Here is a 24,768-nt window from a genome sequence, read left to right as displayed (position 1 = left end):
TGGTTTCACCTTAGCATATCAATTTCGCCCCCGAATGGATGAATCTTTCCCTACTAACATACCCATCACACCTTACCACCAATATCACCACGACCCGCTCCCCCGACCGGCTCCGAGTCCCCACGACCACAGTTGATGCACCGTCGGTGAAATCATGTCACATTCGGTCATTTACAGAATCAATCGTTGAGGAATGATATGGACACTCATTTAGAAATACTGTTCGCTTCTACCGTGCCACCTCGGTGACAGGGAGCCGCCCCAAATGAAAGTTACATTGTTATTGCCGTGAACCGGAGCTGAAATAATCAATACGTAAAGCACATAGAATAAACATAGAAGTTTCATTTAAATGTTATTTACCTGATATGGTCACCTCCACAGTCTCGCTCATTCGGGATATTAGCTGCCTACCACTGACGGAAATTTCATATTGACAGGCATATCGCCCTTCACTTCTTCTACCAGTGGCCCGGAATGTTCCAAAATTGTCGTTTCTGACAATTTGACGGGAGGACAAACGTTGTTTATCTTTGTAAAAATTGAAGTATTTTTCTCGATTATCTCCAGTAACTGTGCAGGTAATAGTGAGAGTCTCTCCTCTTACATATACTCCGGTTGATTGATCAAGGACTGCCCTTGGCTTTTTTAGGGGATCTATGGTTCAGAGAAAGTGGATAGAATAGTTATAAATGTATCAGAAGAATACATATTAGGGCCATTGTTCGGACAAAAATCTCCATTCATCTGTCTGAAAGCACCCTGAGTCTCTGAGGATCACAGGCCACCATCTCCTTTTTTAGAGAGAGCTGATTGTTGGGATTTAACCTGCCGTTCGCCACACCGCAGGCAGGGGGGGACAGCTGACAGTGTGAGGTCACATGTATACTGAAGGTTGCCCGAGGGATACAACCCACTGTTGGCGTCTCTCCGGAAAACAAAACGGCCTCACAGTCCACTGAGCTGCTCCCTGACTAAATCCACAGGTTTGTTACAGGTGGTATTTTCAGCCTGAATTATGAAGCACAAGTCCCAGTGTGTATAAAGCCATCTCCAATAGTGAAATGCACCCTCAATACTGGCACCGGGGGATGTGTCAGTCTAGATTATAGAGATCTGGTACAAGACTATCTGTATCTAGCTCCAATAGTGTAGCAATCAATACTGGCAACGTCTGGAGTGTCAGTCTGGTTTAATCTAGATCATATATACATGCGCGTCTGTCTCGATTAACCGGGTGAATATACATATCGAGACAAGGCCAAAATTATATGCACGGTGAATTTGCATGGAGACAATCCAAAAGAAGTTGAACTATTGGTCATACCAAGAAAGAGAGTGAATGACCAGTTGGATGGCTGGAGGTTGGAGAGTGGTCTTCTGGGCCAGGGTTTAGAGAACCCCAAAGTGCATAATGGAGTTCACCAGACCAACAACTTTTTGATTTTCATTTAGTGTACCCAATTCATTTTTCCAATTAATGGGCAATTTAGCGTGACCAATTCACCGACCCTGCACATCTTTGAGTTGTGGGGGAGAAACCCACGCAAACACGGGGAGAATGTCCAAACTCCACACGGACAGTGACCCAGAGCTGGGATTGAACCTGGGACCTTGGGGCCATGAGGCAGCAATGCGCCACGGTGCTGCCCTACCAGACCCACAACTTTTAATAGATTGTGGTAAGGGGAGCACACGGCCCACTCTACAGGAGCGGTACAGCAGAAATGGAAAAGGAATTTGAAAGCAAAACAATATTTATTCCATGAACACAAGTTAACCTTTATAAAACATAGCGAACATCTTAGCAACCATTCATTCATATACAACCCCCAAATAATCCAACACTAAGTAATCCATGCTTTCCTTTTAACATCCATAAGACATTTTAAAAAACTTAACAGAAGCACATCAGGTTTAAATTCACTACTGAGAGCAGTTACCACTTTGAAAACCCCAAATGAACATTCATATGATTGCAGGGATTCATACACATCCTAGTGTCATTTTAGCTTCTCCAAAATTAAAATGAAACCAAACCCACCCTTCAGCAAAAGCCTGAAGCGAAAGAAAAAGCTGACAGACAGCCCAGCTCGACCCACTCTCTGACATAACTGCAGTAATCAACATCCATTTCAGAAAGGTACTCTCACATGACAGTGGCGTTTAACTAAGCAACATATAGCTCTCCATGGGGGCTGTAGGATCGGAATTGTTCATTCGTTGGTACAGAAAATCAATGGCAGAGTCCGCTCCTTTCAAGCAATATTATGTAATCAACTCCTAAATCACAGGACTGTGATTTCACCGGAGCTAGCTAAATATCTCCCAGTGAATGCACCTTTCCATACTAATATACCCCTCACACCCTGCATCAAATTTGACAACCACCCACTCCCCATACCGGCTCTCTGAGTCCCCAAATCCACAGCCGATGCACCATTGGTGAATTCATGCCACATTCTGTCATTTAGAGAATCAATCGTTGATGAATGAAATGGACACTCATTTAGAAATACTGTCGCTTCTACCGTGCCACCTCGGTGACACGGAGCCACCCCAAATGAAAGTTAAATTGTTATTGCCCGGAACAGGAGCTGAAATAATCAATACGTAAAGCCCACAGAATAAATATAGAATTTTCTATTCCATGTTATTTACCTGATATGGTCACATCCACAGTCTCGCTCATTGGGGATATTAACTGCCTCCCACCGGCGGAAATTCCATATTGACAGGCATATCGCCCTTCATTGCTTCTATCAGCGACACGGAATGGTCCAATTTTGTTCTTTCTGTCAATTTGACGGAAGGACAAACGTTGTTTATCTTTGTAAAAATTGAAGTATTTTTCTCGATGATCTCCAGTCACTGTGCAGGTAATAGTGAGCGTCTCTCCTCTTACATACACTCCGGTCCATTGATCAAGGACTGCCCTTGGCTTTGCCAGCGGATCTATGGTAAAGAGAAAGTGGACAGAATAGTAATAAATGTATCAGAAGAATACATATTAGGACCATTGTTAGGACAAAAATCTCCACTGATCTGTCTGAAAGCAACCTGAGTCTCTGAGGATCACAGGCCACCATCTCCTTTTTTAGAGGGAGCTGATTGTTGGGATTTAACCGCCGTTCACCACACCGCAGGCAGGGGGAACAGCTGACAGGGTGAGTTCACATGGATACCGTAGGTTGCCCGAGGGGTACAACCCACTGATGGCGTCTCTCCGGAAAACAAACCGGTCTCACAGTCCACTGAGCTGCTCCCTGACTAAAGCCACAGGGTTGTTACAGGTAGTATTTATGAAGCACAAGTCCCAGTGTGTTTCTAGCCACCTCCAATAGTGAAATGCACCCTCAGTACTGGCACAGGGGGATGTGTCAGACTAGGTTATCGAGCTCTGGTCGAAGACTATCTGTGTCTAGCTCCAATAGTGTCGCATTCAATACTGGCAACGTCTGGAGTGTCAGTCTGGATTAACTTGATAATATATATATGCGTTTCTGTCTGGATTAACCTGGTGAATATACATATATATATATATATATCCGAGACTACGCCAAAATTATATGTCCGGTGAATTTGCATGGAGACAATCCAAAAGAAGTTGAACTATTGGTCATACCAAGAAAGAGAGTGAATGACCAGTTGGAGAGCTGGAGGTTGAAGAGTGGTCTTCTGGGCATGGTTTAGAGAACCCCAAAGTGCATCATGGAGTTCACCTGACCAACAACTTTTTGTTTTTCATTTAGTGTACCCAATTCATTTTTCCAATTAAGGGGCAATTTAGCGTGACAAATTCACCGACACTGCACATCTTTGGGTTGTGGGGGCGAAACCCACGCAAACATGGGGAGAATGTGCAAACTCCACACGGACAGTGACCCAGAGCCGGTATTAAACCTGGGACCTCGGGGCCATGAGGCAGCAATGCGCCACGGTGCTGCCCTACCAGACCCACAACTTTTAATAGATTGTGGTAAGGGAAGCACACTGCCCACTCGACAGGAGCGGTACAGCAGAAATGGAAAAGGAATTTGAAAGCAAAACAATGTTTATTCTATGAACTCAAGTTAAGCTTTCTAAAACAAAGTGAACATCTTAGCAACCATTAATTCAAATACAACCCGCAAAGAATACAACACTAAGTAATCCATGCTTTCCTTTCAACACCCATACGACTTAAAACATTTTTTAACAGAAGCACATCAGGTTTAAATTCAGTACTGAGAGCAGTTACCACTTTGAAAACCCCAAATAAACATTCATAAGCTTGCAGGGATTCATACGCATCCTGGTGTGATTTCAGTGTCTCCAAAACTAAAATTAAACCAAATCCACCCTGCAGCAAAAGCCTCAAGCGAAAGTAAAAAGCTGACAGACAGGCCATCTCCACCAACTCTCTGACATCACTGCAGTAATAAACATCCATTTCATAAAGGTACTCTCACATGACAGTGGCGTTTAACTAAGCAACATATAGATTTCCATGGGGGCGGTAGGATCGGAATTGGTCATTCGTTGGTACAGAAAATCAATGGCAGCGTCCGCTCCTTTCAAGCAATATTATGTAATCAACTCCGAAATCACAGGACTGTGAATTCATCGGAGCTAGCAAAATATCTCCCAGTGAATGCACCTTTCCCTACTAATATACTCCTCACACCATGCATCAAATTTGACAACCACCCACTACCCATATCAGCTCTCTGAGTCCCCAAATCCACAGCCGATGCTCCATTGGTGAATTCATGCCACATTCTGTCATTTAGAGAATCAATCGTTGATGAATGAAATGGACACTCATTTAGAAATACTGTCGCTTCTACCGTGCCACCTCGGTGACACGGAGCCACCCCAAATGAAAGTTAAACTGTTATTGCCCTGAACCGGAGCTGAAATAATCAAACGTAAAGCCCACAGAATAAACATAGAATTTTCTATTCTATGTTATTTACCCGATATGGTCACATCCACAGCCTCGCTCATTGGGGATATTAACTGCCTACCACCTACGGAAATTTCATATTGACAGGCATATCGCCCTTCACTTCTTCTGTCAGTGGCCCCGAATCGTCCAGTTTTGACGTTTCTGTCAATTTGATAGGAGGACAAACGTTGTTTATCTTTGTAAAAATTGAAGTATTTTTCTCGATTATCTCCAGTCACTGTGCAGGTAATAGTGAGAGTCTCTCCTCTTACATATACTCCGGTCGATTGATCAAGTACTGCCCTTGGCGTTGCCAGCGGATCTATGGTGAAGAGAAAGTAGATATAATAGTTACAAATGTATCAGAAGAACATATTTTAGGGCCTTTGTGATAAAAACATCTCCATTGATCTGTCTGAAAGCTCCCTGAGTCTCTGAGGATCACAGGCCACCATCTCCTTTTTTAGAGAGAGCTGATTGATGGGATTTAACCTGCCGTTCACCACACCGCAGGCAGGGGGAATGGGTGACAGGGTGAGGTCACATGGATACCGTAGGCTGCCCGTGTGGTAACACCCACTGTTGGCGTCTCTCCGTACCATAAACTGGCCTCACATCCAACTGAGCTGCTCCCTCACTCAAGCCACAGGGCTGTTACAGGCGCTATTGTCAGCCTGAGTTATGAAGCACAAGTCCCAGTGTGTACACAGCCACCTCCAATAATGAAATGCACACTCAATACTGGCACTGGGAGATTTGTCAGACTAGATTATAGAGCTCTTGTCCCAGACTATATGTATCTAGCTCCAATAGTGCATCACTCAATACTGGAGTGTCAGTCTGGATTAACCTAGCTCATATATATATGTGTCAGTCTGGATTAACATGGTGAATATATAGATGTATATCTCTGAGACAAAGCCAGAATTCTATGGACTGAGGATTTGCATTGAGACAATCCAAAAGAAGTTGAACTTTTGGTCACACCAACAAAGAGAGTGAATGACGAGGTGGGTGGCTGGAAGGTGGAGACGGGTGTTTAACGAAGCAACATGGAGCTCTCAATGGGGGCTGTAGGATCGGAATTGGTCATTCGTTGGTGCAGAAAATCAATGGCAGAGTCCGCTCCTTTCAAGCAATATTATGTCATAAACTCCGAAATCACAGGACTGTAATTTCACCGTAGCTAGCTGAATATCTCCCCCAGGTGAATGAACCTTTCCCCACTCGCACACCTCTCACACTCCGCCCCTCATTTCACCACCACCTCCTCCCCATACCGGCGCCTGAGTCCCCAGAGCCACAGCCGATGCACCATCGGTGAATTCATGCCACATTCTGTCATTTAGAGAATCAATCGTTGAGGAATGAAATGGACACTCATTTAGAAATACTGTCGCTTCTACCGTGCCACCCCGGTGACGGGCAGCCACCCCAAATGAAAGTTACATTGTTATTGCCGTGAACCGGAGCGGAAATAATCAATAATCAAAGCCCACAGAATAAACAGAAGTTTCATTTCTATGTTATTTACCTGAAATGGTCACCTCCACAGTCTCGCTCATTGGGGATATTAGCTGCCTACCACCGACGGAAATTCCATATTGACAGGCATATCGCCCTTCACTTCTTCTATCAGTGACCCGGATTGATCCAATTTTGACGTTTCTGTCAATTCGACGGGTGGACAAACGTTGTTTATCTTTGTAAAATTTGAAGTATTTTTCTCGATTATCTCCAGTCACTGTGCAGGTAACAGTGAGAGTCTCTCCTCTTACATACACTCCGGTCCATTGATCAAGGACTGCCCTTGGCTTTGCCAGCCGATCTATAGTAAAGAGAAAGTGGATAGATTAGTTCTAAATGTATCAGAAGAATACATATTAGGGCCATTGTTAGGACAAAAATCTCCATTGATCTGTCTCAAAGCACCCTGAGTCTCTGAGGTTCACAGCCACAGATCAAAGAGAGAGCTGATTGTTGGGATTTAACCTGCCGATCACCACACCGCAGGCAGGGGGGAACAACTGACAGGGAGAGGTCACATGGATACCGTAGGTTGCCCGAGGAGTACAACCCACTGATGGCGTCTCTCCGGAAAACAAACCGGTCTCACAGTCCACTGAGCTGCTCCCTGACTAAATCAACAGTGCTATCAAGCGGAATTTACTAAGCCATAACTTGCTCACTGCCGCTTAGATCCGGTTTACCACGGTTACTCATCTGCTGGCATCATTACAGCCTAGGGTCAAACAAGGAAAGACGAGCTGGAACCCAAACGATAGCTAACACTTTCATTGATATCGAAGGTCGAATATGGCTTCAAGGAGCCTTAGCAAAACTGGAGTCAATGGGAATGAGTTCTGAAACTGTCCTCTGTTTCGAGTCATACAAAGCGCAGTGTATGATGGTTGTGGTTGTTGAAGGTCACTCACATAATTGTCTGGACATCACTGCAGCAGTTCCTCAGGGTAGCGTACTAAGTCCAGAAACGGAACTGGACGAGCCTTACAAACACTGTGGCGACTAGGAATCCTGTGGCAAATAACTCAGAGTTGGAAATATATCGCTGTTTCTTCACTGTCCCAGTGTGAAGACCGGGGTATTTCCTCTCTAACGGTGTGTGCAGCACAAGGGACTGCGCTTCAAGAAGGCAACTCACCAACACATTCTGCAGCGACATTAGGGATTTGGAATAGATTGTGGCCCAGCCAGCGAAACCAACATCTGGGAAATAAGAATTTAAAAAGGGGTTGCATGGAGTGGGAGTTAAATGTGCTTTCCTCTGCCTCATGAGAGTGCGATCAAATCTGCTTAAATCGGCTCATTCACGTATTACCTCCGGTGCAGCCCTCCCTCATTCTTTCCACGGGTTTGGGGTGGGGGCTAGTGTCGGCGTGGATTATGAAGCTCAAGCCTGAAAGCATATACATCTACCCCGCCCAGTGCAGCCTTCTTCAGTACAGGCATCGAGGTTCGTGTCAGCCTGTGTTATGGATCTCAGTTCCTGAATTATTTACATCTACCTCCAAGAGTGCAGCACCTCCGCAGTAGCGGAAACGGACGGGCTGTAGAAGGAGTTCTGCTCCGGATTATCGACCTCAAACCCTAAATTCTTTATATCTAGCCCCTGACAGTGCAGCACTCTCTAAATACTCACGCAGCGTGGGAGTGACTGCGCCATCATGTGGCAATGATCACAGTCTGCAGTTCAGTTCCAGACCACATCATCTGTGGACTGGATACTTCACACCTCCTCCTGATTGGCTCGTGTGGTCTTCTCTGGCTCATAGTTATAGATCAAGTATCCAGGCCCCAAACGTTCATAGATTCTGTCAGGATTTTATTCAATTAAAATGCTCCCTCTCAGTATCTGACCGAAAATGTTCTTACATTAGATGAAACAGGCTTTGTAAAATAACAATGAACTGAAGCAGTTATCTTAAAAAAAACACTGTTTTCAGTCCCTCACCTGCTATTGTCACAATCACAGATTCGCTCACTGCGGATGTTTCCTGATCATGCACACAATAAGAATAACACGCAAAATGTCCTCTATTGCCGATTGCAGCAAATGAGAAAGTTGCAGAGATGTCCTGTGTGGTAATTCCAGCACCGTTAAAATGTTGACCATCTTTGTAAACGGAGAAGGTTTTATCAGAATCACATGTCTGGCCGGTGCAGGTAATGGTGACATTCTCTGTTTCTAAATACACTCCAGTCGGTTGATCAAGTGATATATTTGCCTTTGTCCGGTGAACTGTGTTGACCGGAACAGAAATGACTGTTAAATAGATCATCAGGACTTCATGTACAGTGAGAATGTGATAACTCAGTAACTGCTGAACTGTGCTGGAGGGAAATGTTTGCTCCGGCATCTCATGTTGACCAATCTTACTTTAAGGAGTTTGGTTGCAAAGAAACAGTGAGATATTTGAAATTGCAGAATACATTTCAGTAGCTCAGCTCAGCACGTGATACAGATATTTAAATGTAACTAGATCTGAAAGTAGTAAATAAAATAACAATAAATATAATAAATCAGTGGAATACCCTTTACCAAAGTGAGATGTTTGATCAGAAATACTTCCCTGGAAGTGAAGATTTATTTTGACGTCAATATTTATGTTAAGTACAACTGATTTAAAAATGTAATTTAAAAGTGTGAAAATCTATTTTAATCTGTGCAATTTCAAACAATAGATTCTCTTCGCTGAAATAAGTACATACAATTATTACAGCGGCGCCTGACTCTGTCAAGACTGACAAACTCAAGCGGGGAATTAGGTGAGCTAAAAGTGGGCTTGAAATGTCATTGCCATTGGGTTTATTAATATCCCAATGCATTTTATACATATGCGAGGAGCAAGAGGGTTTCTACGGAAAGAGTAGTCCCACTCCAGGACAAAGGAGGGAGGGCATCCGTGGAGTCAGCCGAAGTGGTTGATATCCTCAAAGAGTACTTTGCATCGGTATTCACCAAGGACAGGAGCATGACGGATGTTGGGGTTGCGGATGGGTGGCACAGCAGTACAGTGTTTGGGTGGCAAGTTTGCACAGTGGCCGGCACTATTGCTTCACAGCTCCAGGGTCCCAGGTTAGATTCCCGCTTGGGTCACTGTTCGTGTGGAGTCTGCCCATTCTCCATGTGTCTGCATGGGTTTCCTCCGTGTGCTCTGCATTCTCCCCACAAGCAAATGATGTGCAGTTTAGAGGGATTAGTCATGATACATTGCCCCTTATTGCCTTAATAGTTAGGACGTGTTCCTGGGTTATCGGGATAAGATCGAGGTGTGGCCTTGAGTATGGTGCTCTTTCCAAAGGCCGGTGCCGACTCGATGGGCCGAATGGCCTCCTTGTGCACTGTAAATTATATGATTCTAAGGGTGTGTGAATAATAGAGGACGCGTCAGCATAACGAAGGAGCAAGTGCTGGATATCTATCAATGCACTGTTAGACATGTGCCCTCTGCCGGATGGGATATATTCCAGGGTCATGGGAGTCAAAAGAGGTAAAACCGGGGTATTCCACTGAAAGCTTTGCATTATTTTTGACCACAGGCGAGGTTCCAGAGGACTGGACAATAGCTAAATCCCTTTGTTTAAGACGGTAAGCAATAATAAACGAGGTAACTATCGCCGGTTGAGCCTGACGTCAATGGCGAGGAAGCTATTGGAGAACTCCCGAGGGACAGGATTTATTCGCATTTGGAACCGAATGGACTTGTTAGTGACAGGCAACATAGTTTTGTCCGGGAGCAGTATTGTCTTATCAACTTAATTTAGTTTTTTTGAGGAGGTGCCAAAATTAATTCATGAGGGACAGGGTGGAGATGTCGTCTACATGGACGTTAGTATGGCGATTCACAATGTCCCTCATGGCAGACTGCTAAAAAATATAAAGTTGCGTGGGAGTCGGGTGTGCTAGCTAGATTGTAAAAGAACTGGCTTGGCAACAGGAGAAAGAGAGTAGTAGTGCAAGGGAGTGTTTGAGAATAGAGTTATGTAACTCGTGGTGTTCCACGTGGATCAGTGCTTTGACTATATTTGTTTTTAATATATGCAAATGATGTGGAATAAAACTTCGGTGCTCTGTTTAGCAAGTTTTCAGGGACCACTACGATATACGGGGTTGCAGATAGTGACGGGGTCTGTCAGAGAATACAGAATAATGATAGATCGGAGAGTTTGGCAGAGAAATGACAGGTGCAGTTCAATCCGGACAAATGCGAGGCGATGCATTTTCGAAAATCAAATTCAGGTGTGAATTATTGAGTAAATGGCAGAGCCCTTCAGAGCATTGACATACACTGAGATCTGGGCGTTCAGGTCCATATTTCTATGAAAAATGCAATGCAGGTGGGCAATGCGGTCAAGAAGACAGACAGTCTGCTTGCCTTCATCCACCGGGGTATTGAGTACAATTGATGGCAGATCATGTTACAGTTATATAAAACCTTATTTAGGTCACATTTGGAATATTATGTGCAGTTCTGCTCGCGACTATACCAGATGGGCGTGGTTGGTTTGGAGAAAGTGCAAAGAAGGTGTCCTGGGGTATTGCCTGGTCTGGAGGGAGTTATCCCTGAGGAGAGGTTGCATCAACTCGGATTGTTTCCGTTTGAAAGACGGAGGCTGAAGGGTGACCTGATTGAAGTCTACGAATGTAAGAGAGGTATAGACATGGTGAATAGTCAGAATATTTTTCCCAGGGTGGAAGGCTCAATTACAAGGCCGAGAGGCTCAACGTGAGAGGGGGAACGTTCAGGGGAATTGTTTTTCACGGAGACGGGGTTGGGCGCCGGGAACACGGTGCCAGTGGAGGTAGTGGTGCCAGGCCGATAGCAACGTTCAAGACATATCTTGCTCGATACATGAACGGACTGAGAATGGAGGGACGCAGATCGCTTGGGCAATAAGTGCTAAGTGATAATCAGGAATCTGGATTGGCGCAGGTTTGGTGGGCCGAAGGAACTGTTCCTGTGTTGATATGTTATTTGTTTGTTCTAATTACTGCCCTCACGAATGGGCCGTTTAGAATCTGCTGGGGATACTCTGCGAAGCGATGCATTCCATGGTGTGATGTTAATCTAAAAACAAAAGGAAGGCAGCAGTTGGAGCCAGCTATTAGTTAAGGACCACTGACATATTCCGAGTTTGGATTTGTTGCGAAATGGAGGAAAACCGTACTTTGATGGCCTTCCTATGAATCTGCTTTCAGTGTCTATGTTAATAACGTCGTCCCAAACACCAGTCCGCCCTTGGCACCCTGTAAACTCGTTCCCCAGACACGAACTGGATCCTTCTCATTGATATCCGCCTGAGCTGACAGAGACTCTTCACCATCTTGATATCATATTTGACCCTACGTTGATTTCTGCCCCCATTAATGCATCATTGCTCAGACCAAAAACGTCAATCTCCATGACATCCGCTGACTCCGCCCCTGTCTCAGCCCACCTGTCTTTCCTGCCTCCGCACATGTGTATTTCAACTCTCACCCGGTGGAGAACACATCTGTCACACTGCATCAGAATGAATGTAACAGAATATCCGGTATCCTCAGCCCCAATGCAACCTAAGGCCCATTAATGTCGGAGCTCCATTCTCTAAGAACAAAATTGTGCTCCTCTAAACGAAAGCCAATGAATTGAAAACTGCCTGCATTAAAGAGGAAAATAATTATATTCCGGAACTCTCCATGTGTCATCCCTATCTGTGTTCTGTTCCCGAGCTCCTGAAACCCGCTGATCTCTCTACACCAATATAATTGTGTGCCTTAGAGCTCACTTAGACTTTCCATTACCCTGTAATGAGCTCCTGCAGCTGCTTTGGGACCCTGAGCTCTGGGGTTCGCCCCCTAAAACTCTCCGCTTGAGTCACTCCCCCTTGAAGACCTCCTTCTCGTCACAGTTTTTGCTAATCTCCAATGCCATCTCCATGCTCGGTGTTCAATTGATATTTGCTCCCTTGTGGCGTTTAGGACGAGTTACTGCAGTACTGCCACTGTATAAATAAAATCATGTTTGGTGAGGCCTTTGGATGGGAATGATATTGGTGGACAATTATCACCTTTGTCATGCACTTGACAGTGAGACTATTTCCCTTCATTTCTGCTCAGATGGCATGTGAGAAAATCTCAGGAGTAGAAGAAGCCCATTTCATGGGCGATTCTAACAAGCAATTACTCACTGGGTGAGTGTTTTAGATCTGCTAGAGCATCTGAGTTAGTTGTTAATTTCAGACATGAGGGTTATCGGTTTTGCAGTTTATTAGGTACTCCGAGGATAGGCCTCAATTGGACAGTGGAGCAGTTCGAAGACATGCAATGACACCTTTGAATATGCTGTACATATACTTGGAATTGTAACTGCAAACATAAAATGAATACTCATATTTTACAGAACTTCAGCTGTTGCCAACTTGAAAACGACATGCCTCCCTCGTCATCCTCCCCCGGTGTGTGTGAATGGGTGACGTGTCAACAGAAAATACGGAATTTCCGGTCGCATTGACAATCAGGTCCTGCATTATCATTGTCAGTGTTGTAGCACGATGGGTTACAATATTCAGATCAATTACCATGGAAAAAAAGGATTGATTAAACAGGACAAGAATTAGTTGTTCAAGGCAGTTTATGAAATTGGAGAGATATGTCGCCACTTACTTTGTGAAACGCTCATTTCAATCAGGAAAATCACTGAAATTGAGAAAATAAGAATGAATAAAAGGAGCATCAACACCATTCCTAGAATTCTCGAAACAATGCCTGTTCCAATGCAGCGCCAAAGTGCCCGTTTCAGAGGCTTTGTTACTAAACACACATCCCGAATTCCCTGATATCCAGGCATTCCTTTTTGACGGCAGGTAAGCATCTGATTTTATTTTCAGCTTTGCTGTTGACATGTCAGGACGTACATTTCAGTGAAACAGCTCGCTGTGGAGAAAAAAGTCCCTCTTATGCCCGTTTGTTTCTTGTGCCAATCAGGTTCTATTGAGTATCCTCTGGCTACCGACTATTCTGCACATAAAGATGATTTATCCTTATGCAATCAATAAATATCGATTATGATTTTGAAAACTTGAGTTAAAGCTCATCTGGATGTTCGCTGCTCGGGGGAAGACAAGCCCAGCGGCTCCAACACTGCAGTGCGGATATTGGGGAATAAAAGACACTCGAGTGCCAATGCCTTCAGTCGGAAAGATCGGGATAATTTTTCCCGGGGAAACGGTACCCAAAGATTGGAACTTTCCCCGACAAATTGCAATTGATCCACTGTCAAATACTAATTGTAAATCTCAGTTCAGGAGTTTTTTTTCTAAATTAAATGTATTACCATGTCTTTAGATATAAGAAGTCAAGTAGCTGAGGGAACAGAGTTGCCATAGAGTTTTACAGGATACAGAGAGACCATTCGGTCCAGAGGTTCTGTAGCAGCCGTCTGGCACATATCTATTCTAATTCCATTTTCAGCAATTGGTCCCGAGACTTGTATGTTATGAAGTCTCAAGTGCTCACCTAAATACTTCTTCAATGTTGTGAGGATTCCCACCTCTTCCATCCTTCCAGGCAGTCAGTTTCAGATTCCCACCTTCCTCTGTGTGAATGTGGTATTCCCTCAAATTGCCTCGAAATGACATATTCCTTACGTCATACCCCCTAGATATGTGCCCCTCTACTCGTGGGGAAAGTTCCTTCCTGTATACGCTCTCTATGTCGTCAATAATGTTGGGCTGGATCATTCTCTGTAATGTGTCTCTGTCTCTGCCTTTGTCGCAGTCTCTCTGTATGAGTCTGTCTTTGTGTGTTTGTGCCTGTACGTCTCCCAGTGTGAGATTTGGAATTAATAATTAATCGTGGAACAGTTCCAATTTTCAGCAACAGGTTCCAACCTTCGAGCACCATTTTCTCGGAGAAACGTTTCCCAGCTTCAGACCTGTCTGTGCGTTTTTGTGCGTGTATCTCTATCTGCGCATCTGTCTCTGCTAGCCTGTGTGATTGTAGTTGACTCGCTCTCGTTCTGTACATATAGCTCTATGAGTACATAAAAACCAAGAGGGTAGCCAGGGAAAGGGTTGGCCCATTGAAGTACAGGGGAGGGAAACGATATGTGGAGCCAGAGGAATTGGGTGAGGTATTAAATGAATACTTTGCATCGTAAGAGAAGCAATTTCATTTCATTTCAAGTGGCGGATGTTGAGTCTGGAGAAGGATAAGTAGATAGCCTGGGTCACATTGAGATCCAAAAAAGACGAGGTGTTGGGCGTCTTTAATAATACTAAGTGCCTGATGGGATCTACCCAAGAATTCTGAAGGAGGCAAGAGAGGAAATTGCTGAGCCCTGAACAGAAATCTTTAGATCCTCACTGTCTTCAGGTGATCTCCCGGAGGACTGAATAATAGCCAATGTTGTTCCTTTGTTTGAGAAGGGTAGCACTGAAAATCCAGGGAACTATTCCGTCAGTGATAGGGAAATTACTGGAGAGAATTCTTCGAGACAGGATCTACTCCCATTTGGAAGCAAGGGGTCGTAATAGCGAGAGGCAGCACGGTTTTGTGAAGGAGATGTCGTGTCTCATTAGTTAATAGAGTTTTTCGAGGCGATCACAAAGATAATAGATGCAGGTAGGGCAATGGATGTTGTCTATATGGACTTTAGTAAGGCAGTTGACAAGGTCGCTCATGGCAGGCTGTTACAAAAGGTGAGTCAATCGGGATCAGCTGGCAAGTTGGATACAGAACTGGCTAGGTCATAGAAGGCAGAGAGTAGCAATGGAAGGGTGCCTTTCTGATTGGAGGGATGTGACTAGTGGTGTTTCGCAGAGATCAGTGCTGGGACCTTTGCTGTTCACAGTAGAAATCAATAATTTGGAGGAAAATGTAACTGCTCTGATTAGTAAGTTTGCGGACGACACAAAGGTTTTGGAAATTGCGGATAGCGATGAGGACTGTCAGAGGATACAGCAGGATTTAGATCATTTGGATACTTGGGCGGAGAGAAAGCAGATGGAGTTTAGTCCGGACAGATATGAGGTAATGCATTTTGGAAGGTCTAATACGGGTAAGGAGTTTACAGTGAATGGTAGAACCCTCGAGAGTATTGGCAGTCAGAGAGATCTAGGTGTACAGGTCCACAGGTCACTGAAAGGGGAAACACCGGTGGAAAAGGCAGTCAAGAAGGCATACGGCACGCTTGCCTTCATTAGCTGGGGCATTGAGTATAAAGATTGGCAAGTCATGTTGCAGCTGCGTGGAACATTGGTTAGGCCACACTTGGAGTGTAGTGTTCAATTCTGGTGGCCACACTACCAGAAGGATGTGGAGGCTTTGGAGAGGATGCAAACGAGATTTACCAGGATTCTGCCTGGTATAGGGGACATTAGCTTTGAGGAGCGGTTGAATAAACTCTGTTTGTTCTCACTGGAACGAAGGAGGTTGAGCGGCGACCTGATAGAGGTCTCCAGGGGCATAGACAGAGTGGATGGTCAGAGACTTTTTCCCAGGATGGAGGGATCAATTACGAGGGGGCGTAGGTTTAAGGTGCGAGGGTCAAGGTTTAGAGGAGATGTACGAGGCAAGTCTTTTTACACAGAGGGTAGTGGGTGTCTGGAACTCGTGCCGAAGGAGGTGGTGGAAGCAGGGACGATAATGACATTTATGTGGCATCTTGCTAAATACATGAATAGGATGGGAATAGAGGGATACGGAGCCAGGAAGTGTAGAAGATTGTAGTTTAGTCGGCCAGCATGGTCGGCACGAGCTTGGAGGGCCGAATGCCTGTTCCTGTGCTGTACTTTTCTTTGTTCTTTATACTTTGTTATGAGTCTTCCTGTGTATCTGTCTCTGTTTGCGCTGATGTGCCTTTATATTTCAGTCTTTGTGACAGTCTATGTGCCTCTGTCTTTTTTGTGTGCTCATGGATGTGTCTGTGTGAGTCTGTGTGTTAGTTTCAGTCTTTATGTTTGCCCACCTCCATTTGTCCGTTTGTGTGTAACTTTGTTTCTTTGGCTATCTCGGTGAATGTTTCTATGTGTTACCCTTATCTTTCTCTGCGTCTGTCAGTCTCTGTGTATGGGACAGTCTCTTTCTATATGTCCGTCCCTGTGTGCTTACCTCTGTTAATCACTGCATTTCTGTGTATCTGTCACTTTCTGTGTGCCTGTCCCTGTGTGCTTACCTCTGTAAATCTCTGCCTTTCTGTGTGTCTGTCACTACCTGTGTGTCAGTCCCCGTGTGCTTCCTTCTATTAGTCTCTGCCTTTCTGTGTATCTGTCACTATCTGTGTCACTGTCCCTGTGTGCGTACCACTGTTTGTCTCTGCCTTTCTGTGTGTCTGTCACTTTCTGTGTGCCTGTCCCTGTGTGCTTCCCTCTGTTAATCTCTGCCTTTCTGTGTGTCTGTCACTTTCTGTGTGCCTGTCTCTGTGTACTTACCTCTGTTTGTCTCTGCCATTCTGTGTGCCTGTCACTGTCTGTGTGTCTGCCTCTGTGTGCTTCCCTCTGTTTGTCTCTGCCTTTCTGTGTGACTGTCACTATCTGTGTGCCTGCCCCTGTGTGCTTACCTCTGTTAATTTCTGCCTTTCTATGTGTCTGTCACTGTCTGTCCCTCTGTGCTTACCTCTGTTTGTCTCTGCCTTCCTGAGTGTCTGTCACTGTCTGTGTGTCTGTCTCTGTGTGCTTACCTCTGTTTGTCTCTGCCTTTCTGTGTGTCTGCCACTATCTGTGTGCCTGTCTCTGTGTGCTTCCCTCTGTTAATCTCTGCCTTTCTGTGTGTCTGTCACTTTCTGTGTGCCTGTCTCTGCGTGCTTACCTCTGTTAATCTCTGCCTTTCTGTGTGTCTGTCACTAAATGTGTGTCTGTCCCTGTGTGCTTCACTCCATTAATCTCTGCCTTTCTGTGTGTCTGTCACTAACTGTGTGTCTGCTCATGTGTGCTTACCTCTGTTAATCTCTGCCTTTCTGTGTGCCTGCCACTATCTGTGTGCCTGTCCCTGCGTGCTTACCTCTGTTAATCTCTGCCTTTCTGTGTGCCTGCCACTATCTGTGTGCCTGTCCCTGCGTGCTTACCTCTGTTAATCTCTGCCTTTCAGTGTGCCTGTCACTATCTGTGTGCCTGTCCCTGTGGGCTTACGACTGTTTGTCTCTACCTGTCTGTGTGCCTTTCACTTTCTGTGTGCCTGTCCCTGTGTGCTTACCACTGTTTGTCTCTGCCTTATTGTGTGTCTGTCTCTAACTGTGTGTCTGTCCCTGTGTGCTTACCTCTGCTAATCTCTGCCTTTTTGTGTGTCTGTCACTTTCTGTGTGCCTGTCACTGTGTGCTGGCCTCTGTTTGTCTCTTCCTTTAAGTATGTCTGTCACTATCTGTGTGTCTGTCCCTGTGTGCTTACCTCTCTTAATGTCTGCCTTTCTGTGTGTCTGTCACTTTCTGTGTGACTGTCCCTGTGTGCTTACCTCTGTTTGTCTCTGCCTTTCTGTCTGCCTGTCACTATCTATGTGCCTGTCCCTGTGTGCTTCCCTCTGTTAATCTCTGCCTTTCTGTGTGTCTGTCACTTTCTGTGTGCCTGTCTCTGTGTACTTACCTCTGTTTGTCTCTGCCATTCTGTGTGCCTGTCACTGTCTGTGTGTCTGCCTCTGTGTGCTTCCCTCTGTTTATCTCTGCCTTTCTGTGTGACTGTCACTATCTGTGTGCCTGCCCCTGTGTGCTTACCTCTGTTAATTTCTGCCTTTCTATGTGTCTGTCACTGTCTGTCCCTGTGTGCTTACCTCTGTTTGTCTCTGCCTTTCTGAGTGTCTGTCACTGTCTGTGTGTCTGTCTCTGTGTGCTTACCTCTGTTTGTCTCTGCCTTTCTGTGTGTCTGCCACTATCTGTGTGCCTGTCTCTGTGTGCTTCCCTCTGTTAATCTCTGCCTTTCTGTGTGTCTGTCACTTTCTGTGTGGCTGTCTCTGTGTGCTTACCTCTGTTTGTCGCTGCCTTTCTGTGTGTCTGTCACTTTCAGTATACCTGTCCCTGTGTGCTTACCTCTGTTAGTCTCTGCCATTCTGTGTGTCAGTCACTAACTGTGTGTCTGTCCCTGTGTGGTTCCCTCTGTTAATCTCTGCCTTTCTGTGTGTCTATCACTATCTGTGTGCCTGTCTCTATGTGCTTCCTCTGTTAATCTCTGCCTTTGTGTGTCTGTCACTTTCTGTGTGTCTGTCCCTGTGTGCTTACCTCTGTTAATCTCTGCATTTCTGTGTGTCTGTCACTTTCTGTGTGCCTGTCTCTGTGTGCTTACCTCTGTTAATCTCTGCCTTTCTGTGTGTCTGTCACTAAATGTGTGTCTGTCCCTGTGTGCTTCATTCCATTAATCTCTGCCTTTCTGTGTGTCTGTCACTAACTGTGTGTCTGCTCCTGTGTGCTTACCTCTGTTAATCTCTGCCTTTCTGTGTGCCTGCCACTATCTGTGTGCCTGTCCCTGCGTTCTTACCTCTGTTAATCTCTGCCTTTCTGTGTGCCTGCCACTATCTGTGTGCCTGTCCCTGCGTGCTCACCTCTGTTAATCTCTGCCTTTCTGTGTGCCTGCCACTATCTGTGTGCCTGTACCTGTGTGCTTACCTCTGTTAATCTCTGCCTTTCTGTGTGTCTGTCACTAAATGTGTGTCTGTCCCTGTGTGCTTCACTCCATTAATCTCTGCCTTTCTGTGTGTCTGTCACTAACTGTGTGTCTGCTCCTGTGTGCTTACCTCTGTTAATCTCTGCCTTTCTGTGTGCCTGCCACTATCTGTGTGCCTGTCCCTGCGTGCTTACCTCTGTTAATCTCTGCATTTCTGTGTGCCTGCCACTATCTTTGTGACTGTCCCTGTGTGGTTACTTCTGTTTGTCTCTCCCTTTCAGTGTCTGTCACTATCTGTGTGCCTGTACCTGTGTGCTTACCTCTGTTTGTCTCTGCATTTCTGAGTGTCAGCCACTGTCTGTGTGTCTGTCCCTTAGTGCTTCCCTCTGTTTGTCTCTGCCTTTCTGTGTGTCTGTCACTTTCTGTGTGCCAGTCCCTGTGTGCTTCCCTCTGTTTGTCTCTGCCTTTCTGTGTGTCTGTCACTATCTGTGTGCCAGTCCCTGCGTGCTTACCTCTGTTAATCTCTGCCTTTCTGTGTGCCTGCCACTATCTGTGTGCCTGTCCCTGCGTGCTTACCTCTGTTAATCTCTGCCTTTCTGTGTGCCTGCCACTATCTGTGTGCCTGTACCTGTGTGCTTCCCTCTGTTAAACTCTGCCTTTCAGTGTGCCTGTCACTATCTGTGTGCCTGTCCCTGTGGGCTTACGACTGTTTGTCTCTACCTGTCTGTGTGCCTTTCACTTTCAGTGTGCCTGTCCCTGTGTGCTTACCACTGTTTGTCTCTGCCTTATTGTGTGTCTGTCTCTAACTGTGTGTCTGTCCCTGTGTGCTTACCTCTGCTAATCTCTGCCTTTTTGTGTGTCTGTCACTTTCTGTGTGCCTGTCACTGTGTGCTGGCCTCTGTTTGTCTCTTCCTTTAAGTATGTCTGTCACTATCTGTGTGTCTGTCCCTGTGTGCTTACCTCTCTTAATGTCTGCCTTTCTGTGTGTCTGTCACTTTCTGTGTGACTGTCCCTGTGTGCTTACCTCTGTTTGTCTCTGCCTTTCTGGCTGCCTGTCACTATCTATGTGCCTGTCCCTGTGTGCTTCCCTCTGTTAATCTCTGCCTTTCTGTGTGTCTGTCACTTTCTGTGTGCCTGTCTCTGTGTACTTACCTCTGTTTGTCTCTGCCATTCTGTGTGCCTGTCACTGTCTGTGTGTCTGCCTCTGTGTGCTTCCCTCTGTTTGTCTCTGCCTTTCTGTGTGACTGTCACTATCTGTGTGCCTGCCCCTGTGTGCTTACCTCTGTTAATTTCTGCCTTTCTATGTGTCTGTCACTGTCTGTGTGTCTGTCCCTGTGTGCTTACCTCTGTTTGTCTCTGCCTTTCTGAGTGTCTGTCACTGTCTGTGTGTCTGTCTCTGTGTGCTTACCTCTGTTTGTCTCTGCCTTTCTGTGTGTCTGCCACTATCTGTGTGCCTGTCTCTGTGTGCTTCCCTCTGTTAATCTCTGCCTTTCTGTGTGTCTGTCACTTTCTGTGTGGCTGTCTCTGTGTGCTTACCTCTGTTTGTCGCTGCCTTTCTGTGTGTCTGTCACTTTCAGTATGCCTGTCCCTGTGTGCTTACCTCTGTTTGTCTCTGCCATTCTGTGTGTCAGTCACTAACTGTGTGTCTGTCCCTGTGTGGTTCCCTCTGTTAATCTCTTCCTTTCTGTGTGTCTATCACTATCTGTGTGCCTGTCTCTATGTGCTTCCTCTGTTAATCTCTGCCTTTGTGTGTCTGTCTCTTTCTGTGTGTCTGTCCCTGTGTGCTTACCTCTGTTAATCTCTGCATTTCTGTGTGTCTGTCACTTTCTGTGTGCCTGTCTCTGTGTGCTTACCTCTGTTAATCTCTGCCTTTCTGTGTGTCTGTCACTAAATGTGTGTCTGTCCCTGTGTGCTTCATTCCATTAATCTCTGCCTTTCTGTGTGTCTGTCACTAACTGTGTGTCTGCTCCTGTGTGCTTACCTCTGTTAATCTCTGCCTTTCTGTGTGCCTGCCACTATCTGTGTGCCTGTCCCTGCGTTCTTACCTCTGTTAATCTCTGCCTTTCTGTGTGCCTGCCACTATCTGTGTGCCTGTCCCTGCGTGCTCACCTCTGTTAATCTCTGCCTTTCTGTGTGCCTGCCACTATCTGTGTGCCTGTACCTGTGTGCTTACCTCTGTTAATCTCTGCCTTTCTGTGTGTCTGTCACTAAATGTGTGTCTGTCCCTGTGTGCTTCACTCCGTTAATCTCTGCCTTTCTGTGTGTCTGTCACTAACTGTGTGTCTGCTCCTGTGTGCTTACCTCTGTTAATCTCTGCCTTTCTGTGTGCCTGCCACTATCTGTGTGCCTGTCCCTGCGTGCTTACCTCTGTTAATCTCTGCATTTCTGTGTTCCTGCCACTATCTTTGTGACTGTCCCTGTGTGGTTACTTCTGTTTGTCTCTCCCTTTCAGTGTCTGTCACTATCTGTTTGCCTGTACCTGTGTGCTTACCTCTGTTTGTCTCTGCATTTCTGTGTGTCAGCCACTGTCTGTGTGTCTGTCCCTTAGTGCTTCCCTCTGTTTGTCTCTGCCTTTCTGTGTGTCTGTCACTTTCTGTGTGCCAGTCCCTGTGTGCTTCCCTCTGTTTGTCTCTGCCTTTCTGTGTGCCTGTCACTATCTGTGTCCCAGTCCCTGTGTGCTTCCCTCTGTTATTCTCTGCCTTTCTGTGTGTCTGTCACTATCTGTGTGCCTGTTCCTGTGTGCTTCCCTCTGTTAATCTCTGCCTTTCTGTGTGCCTGTCCCTGTGTGCTTACCTCTGTTTGCCTCTGTCTTTCTGTGTGTCTGTCACTATCTGTGTGCCTGTCCTATGTGCTTCCCTCTGTTTGTCTCTGCCTTTCTGTGTGTCTGTCACTATCTGTGTGCCTGTCCCTGTGTGCTTATCTCTGTTAATCTCTGCCTTTCGGTGTGTCTGTCACTTTCATTGTGCCAGTCACTGCGTGCTTACCTCTGTTAATCTCTGCATTTCTGTGTGTCTGTCACTTTCTGTGTGTCTGTCCCTGTGTGCTTACCTCTGTTAATCTCTGCCTTTCTGTGTGTCGATCACTATCTGTGTGCCTGTCTCTATGTGCTTCCTCTGTTAATCTCTGCCTTTGTGTGTCTGTCACTTTCTGTGTGTCTGTCCCTTTGTGCTTACCTCTGTTAATCTCTGCATTTCTGTGTGCCTGCCACTATCTGTGTACCTGTCCCTGTGTGCTTACTTCTGTTTGTCTCTCACTTTCAGTGTGTCTGTCACTATCTGTGTGCCTGTCCCTGTGTGCTTACCTCTGTTAATCTCTGCCTTTCTGTGTGCCTGCCACTTTCTGAGTGCCTGTCCCTGCGTGCTTACCTCTGTTAATCTCTGCCTTTCTGTGTGTCGATCACTATCTGTGTGCCTGTCTCTATGTGCTTCCTCTGTTAATCTCTGCCTTTGTGTGTCTGTCACTTTCTGTGTGTCTGTCCCTTTGTGCTTACCTCTGTTAATCTCTGCATTTCTGTGTGCCTGCCACTATCTGTGTACCTGTCCCTGTGTGCTTACTTCTGTTTGTCTCTCACTTTCAGTGTGTCTGTCACTATCTGTGTGCCTGTCCCTGTGTGCTTACCTCTGTTAATCTCTGCCTTTCTGTGTGCCTGCCACTTTCTGAGTGCCTGTCCCTGTGTGCTTACCTCTGTTTGTCTCTGCATTTCTGTGTGCCTGTCCCTGTGTGCTTACCACTGTTTGTCTCTGCCTTTTTGTGTGTCTGTCACTAACTGTGTGTCTGTCCCTGAGTGCTTACCTCTGCTAATCTCTGCCTTTTTGTGTGTCTGTCACTTTCTGTGTGCCTGTCACTGTGTGCTGGCCTCTGTTTGTCTCTTCCTTTCAGTATGTCTGTCACTATCTGTGTGTCTGTCCCTGTGTGCTTACCTCTCTTAATGTCTGCCTTTCTGTGTGTCTGTCACTTTCTGTGCGACTGTCCCTGTGTGCTTACCTCTGTTTTTCTCTGCCTTTCTGTCTGCCTGTCACTATCTATGTGCCTGTCTCTCAGTGCTTCCCTCTGTTTGTCTCTGCCTTTCTGTGTGTCTGTCACGATCTGGCTGCCTGTCCCTGTGTGCTTCCCTGTGTTTGTCTCGGCCCTTCTGTGTGCCTGTCTCTGTGTGCTTCCCTCTGTTAATCTCTGCCTTTCTATGTGTCTGTCGCTAACTGTGTGTCTTTCCCTGTGTGCTTCCCTCTGTTAATCTCTGCCTTTCTGTGTGCCTGTCACTTTCTGTGTGTCTGTCCCTGTGTGCTTACCTCTGTTATTCTCTGCATTTCTGTGTGCCTGCCACTATCTGTGTGCCTGTCCCTGTGTGCTTACTTCTGTTTGTCCCTCCCTTTCAGTGTCTGTCACTATCTGTGTGCCTGTACCTGTGTGCTTATCTATGTTAATGTCTGCCTTTCTGTGTGTCTGTCACTATATGTGTGCCTGTCCCTGTGTGCTTACCTCTGTTTGTCTCTGCATTTCTGTTTGTCTGCCACAGTCTGTGTGTCTGTCCCTTAGTGCTTCCCTCTGTTTGTCTCTGCCTTTCTGTGTGTCTGACACTTTCTGTGTGCCAGTCCCTGTGTGCTTCCCTCTGTTTGTCTCTGCCTTTCTGTGTGTCCGTCACTATCTGTGTCCCAGTCCCTGTGTGCTTCCCTCTGTTATTCTCTGCCTTTCTGTGTGCCTATCACTATCTGTGTGCCTGTTCATGTGTGCTTCCCTCTGTTAATATCTGCCTTTCTGTGTGACTGTCACTTTCTGTGTGCCTGTCCCTGTGTGCTTACCTCTGTTTGTCTCTGTCTTTCTGTGTGTCTGTCATTATCTGTGTGCCTGTCCTATGTGCTTCCCTCTGTTTGTCTCTGCCTTTCTGTGTGTCTGTCACTATCTGTGTGCCTGTCCCTGTGTGCTTACCTCTGTTAATCTCTGCCTTTCGGTGTGTCTGTCACTTTCATTGCGCCAGTCCCTGCGTGCTTACCTCTGTTTGTCTCTGCCTCTCAGTGTGTCTGTCACTATCTGTGTGCCTGTCCCTGTGTGCTTCCCTCTGTTTGTCTCTGCCTTTCTGTGTGTCTGTCACTATCAGTGTGTCTGTCCCTGTGTGCTTACCTCTGTTTGTCTCTGCCTTTGTGCGTCTGTCACTTTCTGTGTGTCTGTCCCTGTGTGCTTACCTCTGTTCATCTCTGCCTTTCTGTGTGTCTGTCACGAACTCTGTCCCTGTCCCTGTGAGCTTCCCTCTGTTAATCACTGCCTTTCTGTGTGTCTGTCACTATCTGTGTGCCTGTCCCTGTGTGCTGCCCTCTGTTTGTATCTGCCTTTCAGTATGTCTGTCACTAACTGTGTGTCTGTCCCTGTGTGCTTACCTCTGTTAATCTCTGCCTTTCTGTGTGTCTGTCACATTCTGTGTTACTGTCCCTGTGTGCTTACCTCTGTTTTTCTCCGCCTTTCTGTGTGTCTGTCACTATCTGTGTGCCTGTCTCTGAGTGCTTCCCTCTGTTTTTCTCTGCCTTTCTGTGTGTCTGTCACGATCTGGCTGCCTGTCCCTGTGTGCTTCCCTCTGTTTGTCTCGGCCCTTCTGTGTGCCTGTCTCTGTGTGCTTCCCTCTGTTAATATCTGCCTTTTTTTGTGTGTCTGTCACTAACTGTGTGTCTGTCCCTGTGTGCTTCCCTCTGTTAATGTCTGCCGTTCTGTGTGCCTGCCACTATCTGTGTGCCTGTCCCTGTGTGCTTACTTCTGTTTGTCT

General features: G+C 46.0%; 1 protein-coding gene across 1 annotated transcript; it reads right to left on the bottom strand.

Annotated features, from left to right (window-relative positions):
• Positions 1–363: 363 nt before the first annotated feature.
• LOC140406184 (platelet endothelial cell adhesion molecule-like) lies at positions 364–7,791 on the bottom strand (the record flags this gene model as incomplete). Its single annotated transcript, XM_072494324.1, has 5 exons — positions 7,770–7,791; positions 6,465–6,758; positions 4,959–5,252; positions 2,662–2,955; positions 364–657 (listed from the first exon to the last, which is right to left on the bottom strand). Coding segments are annotated over exons 1-5 (1,198 nt in total), but the record flags the coding sequence as incomplete, so codon positions are not given.
• Between the last annotated feature and the right edge of the window lie 16,977 nt (positions 7,792–24,768).

This window comes from Scyliorhinus torazame, unplaced genomic scaffold (genome assembly GCF_047496885.1).
Source record: "Scyliorhinus torazame isolate Kashiwa2021f unplaced genomic scaffold, sScyTor2.1 scaffold_340, whole genome shotgun sequence".
NCBI classification, from domain to species: domain Eukaryota; kingdom Metazoa; phylum Chordata; class Chondrichthyes; order Carcharhiniformes; family Scyliorhinidae; genus Scyliorhinus; species Scyliorhinus torazame.
The sequence above is the reverse complement of the archived record's forward strand: the minus strand, read 5'-3'. Positions and strand labels throughout refer to the sequence as shown.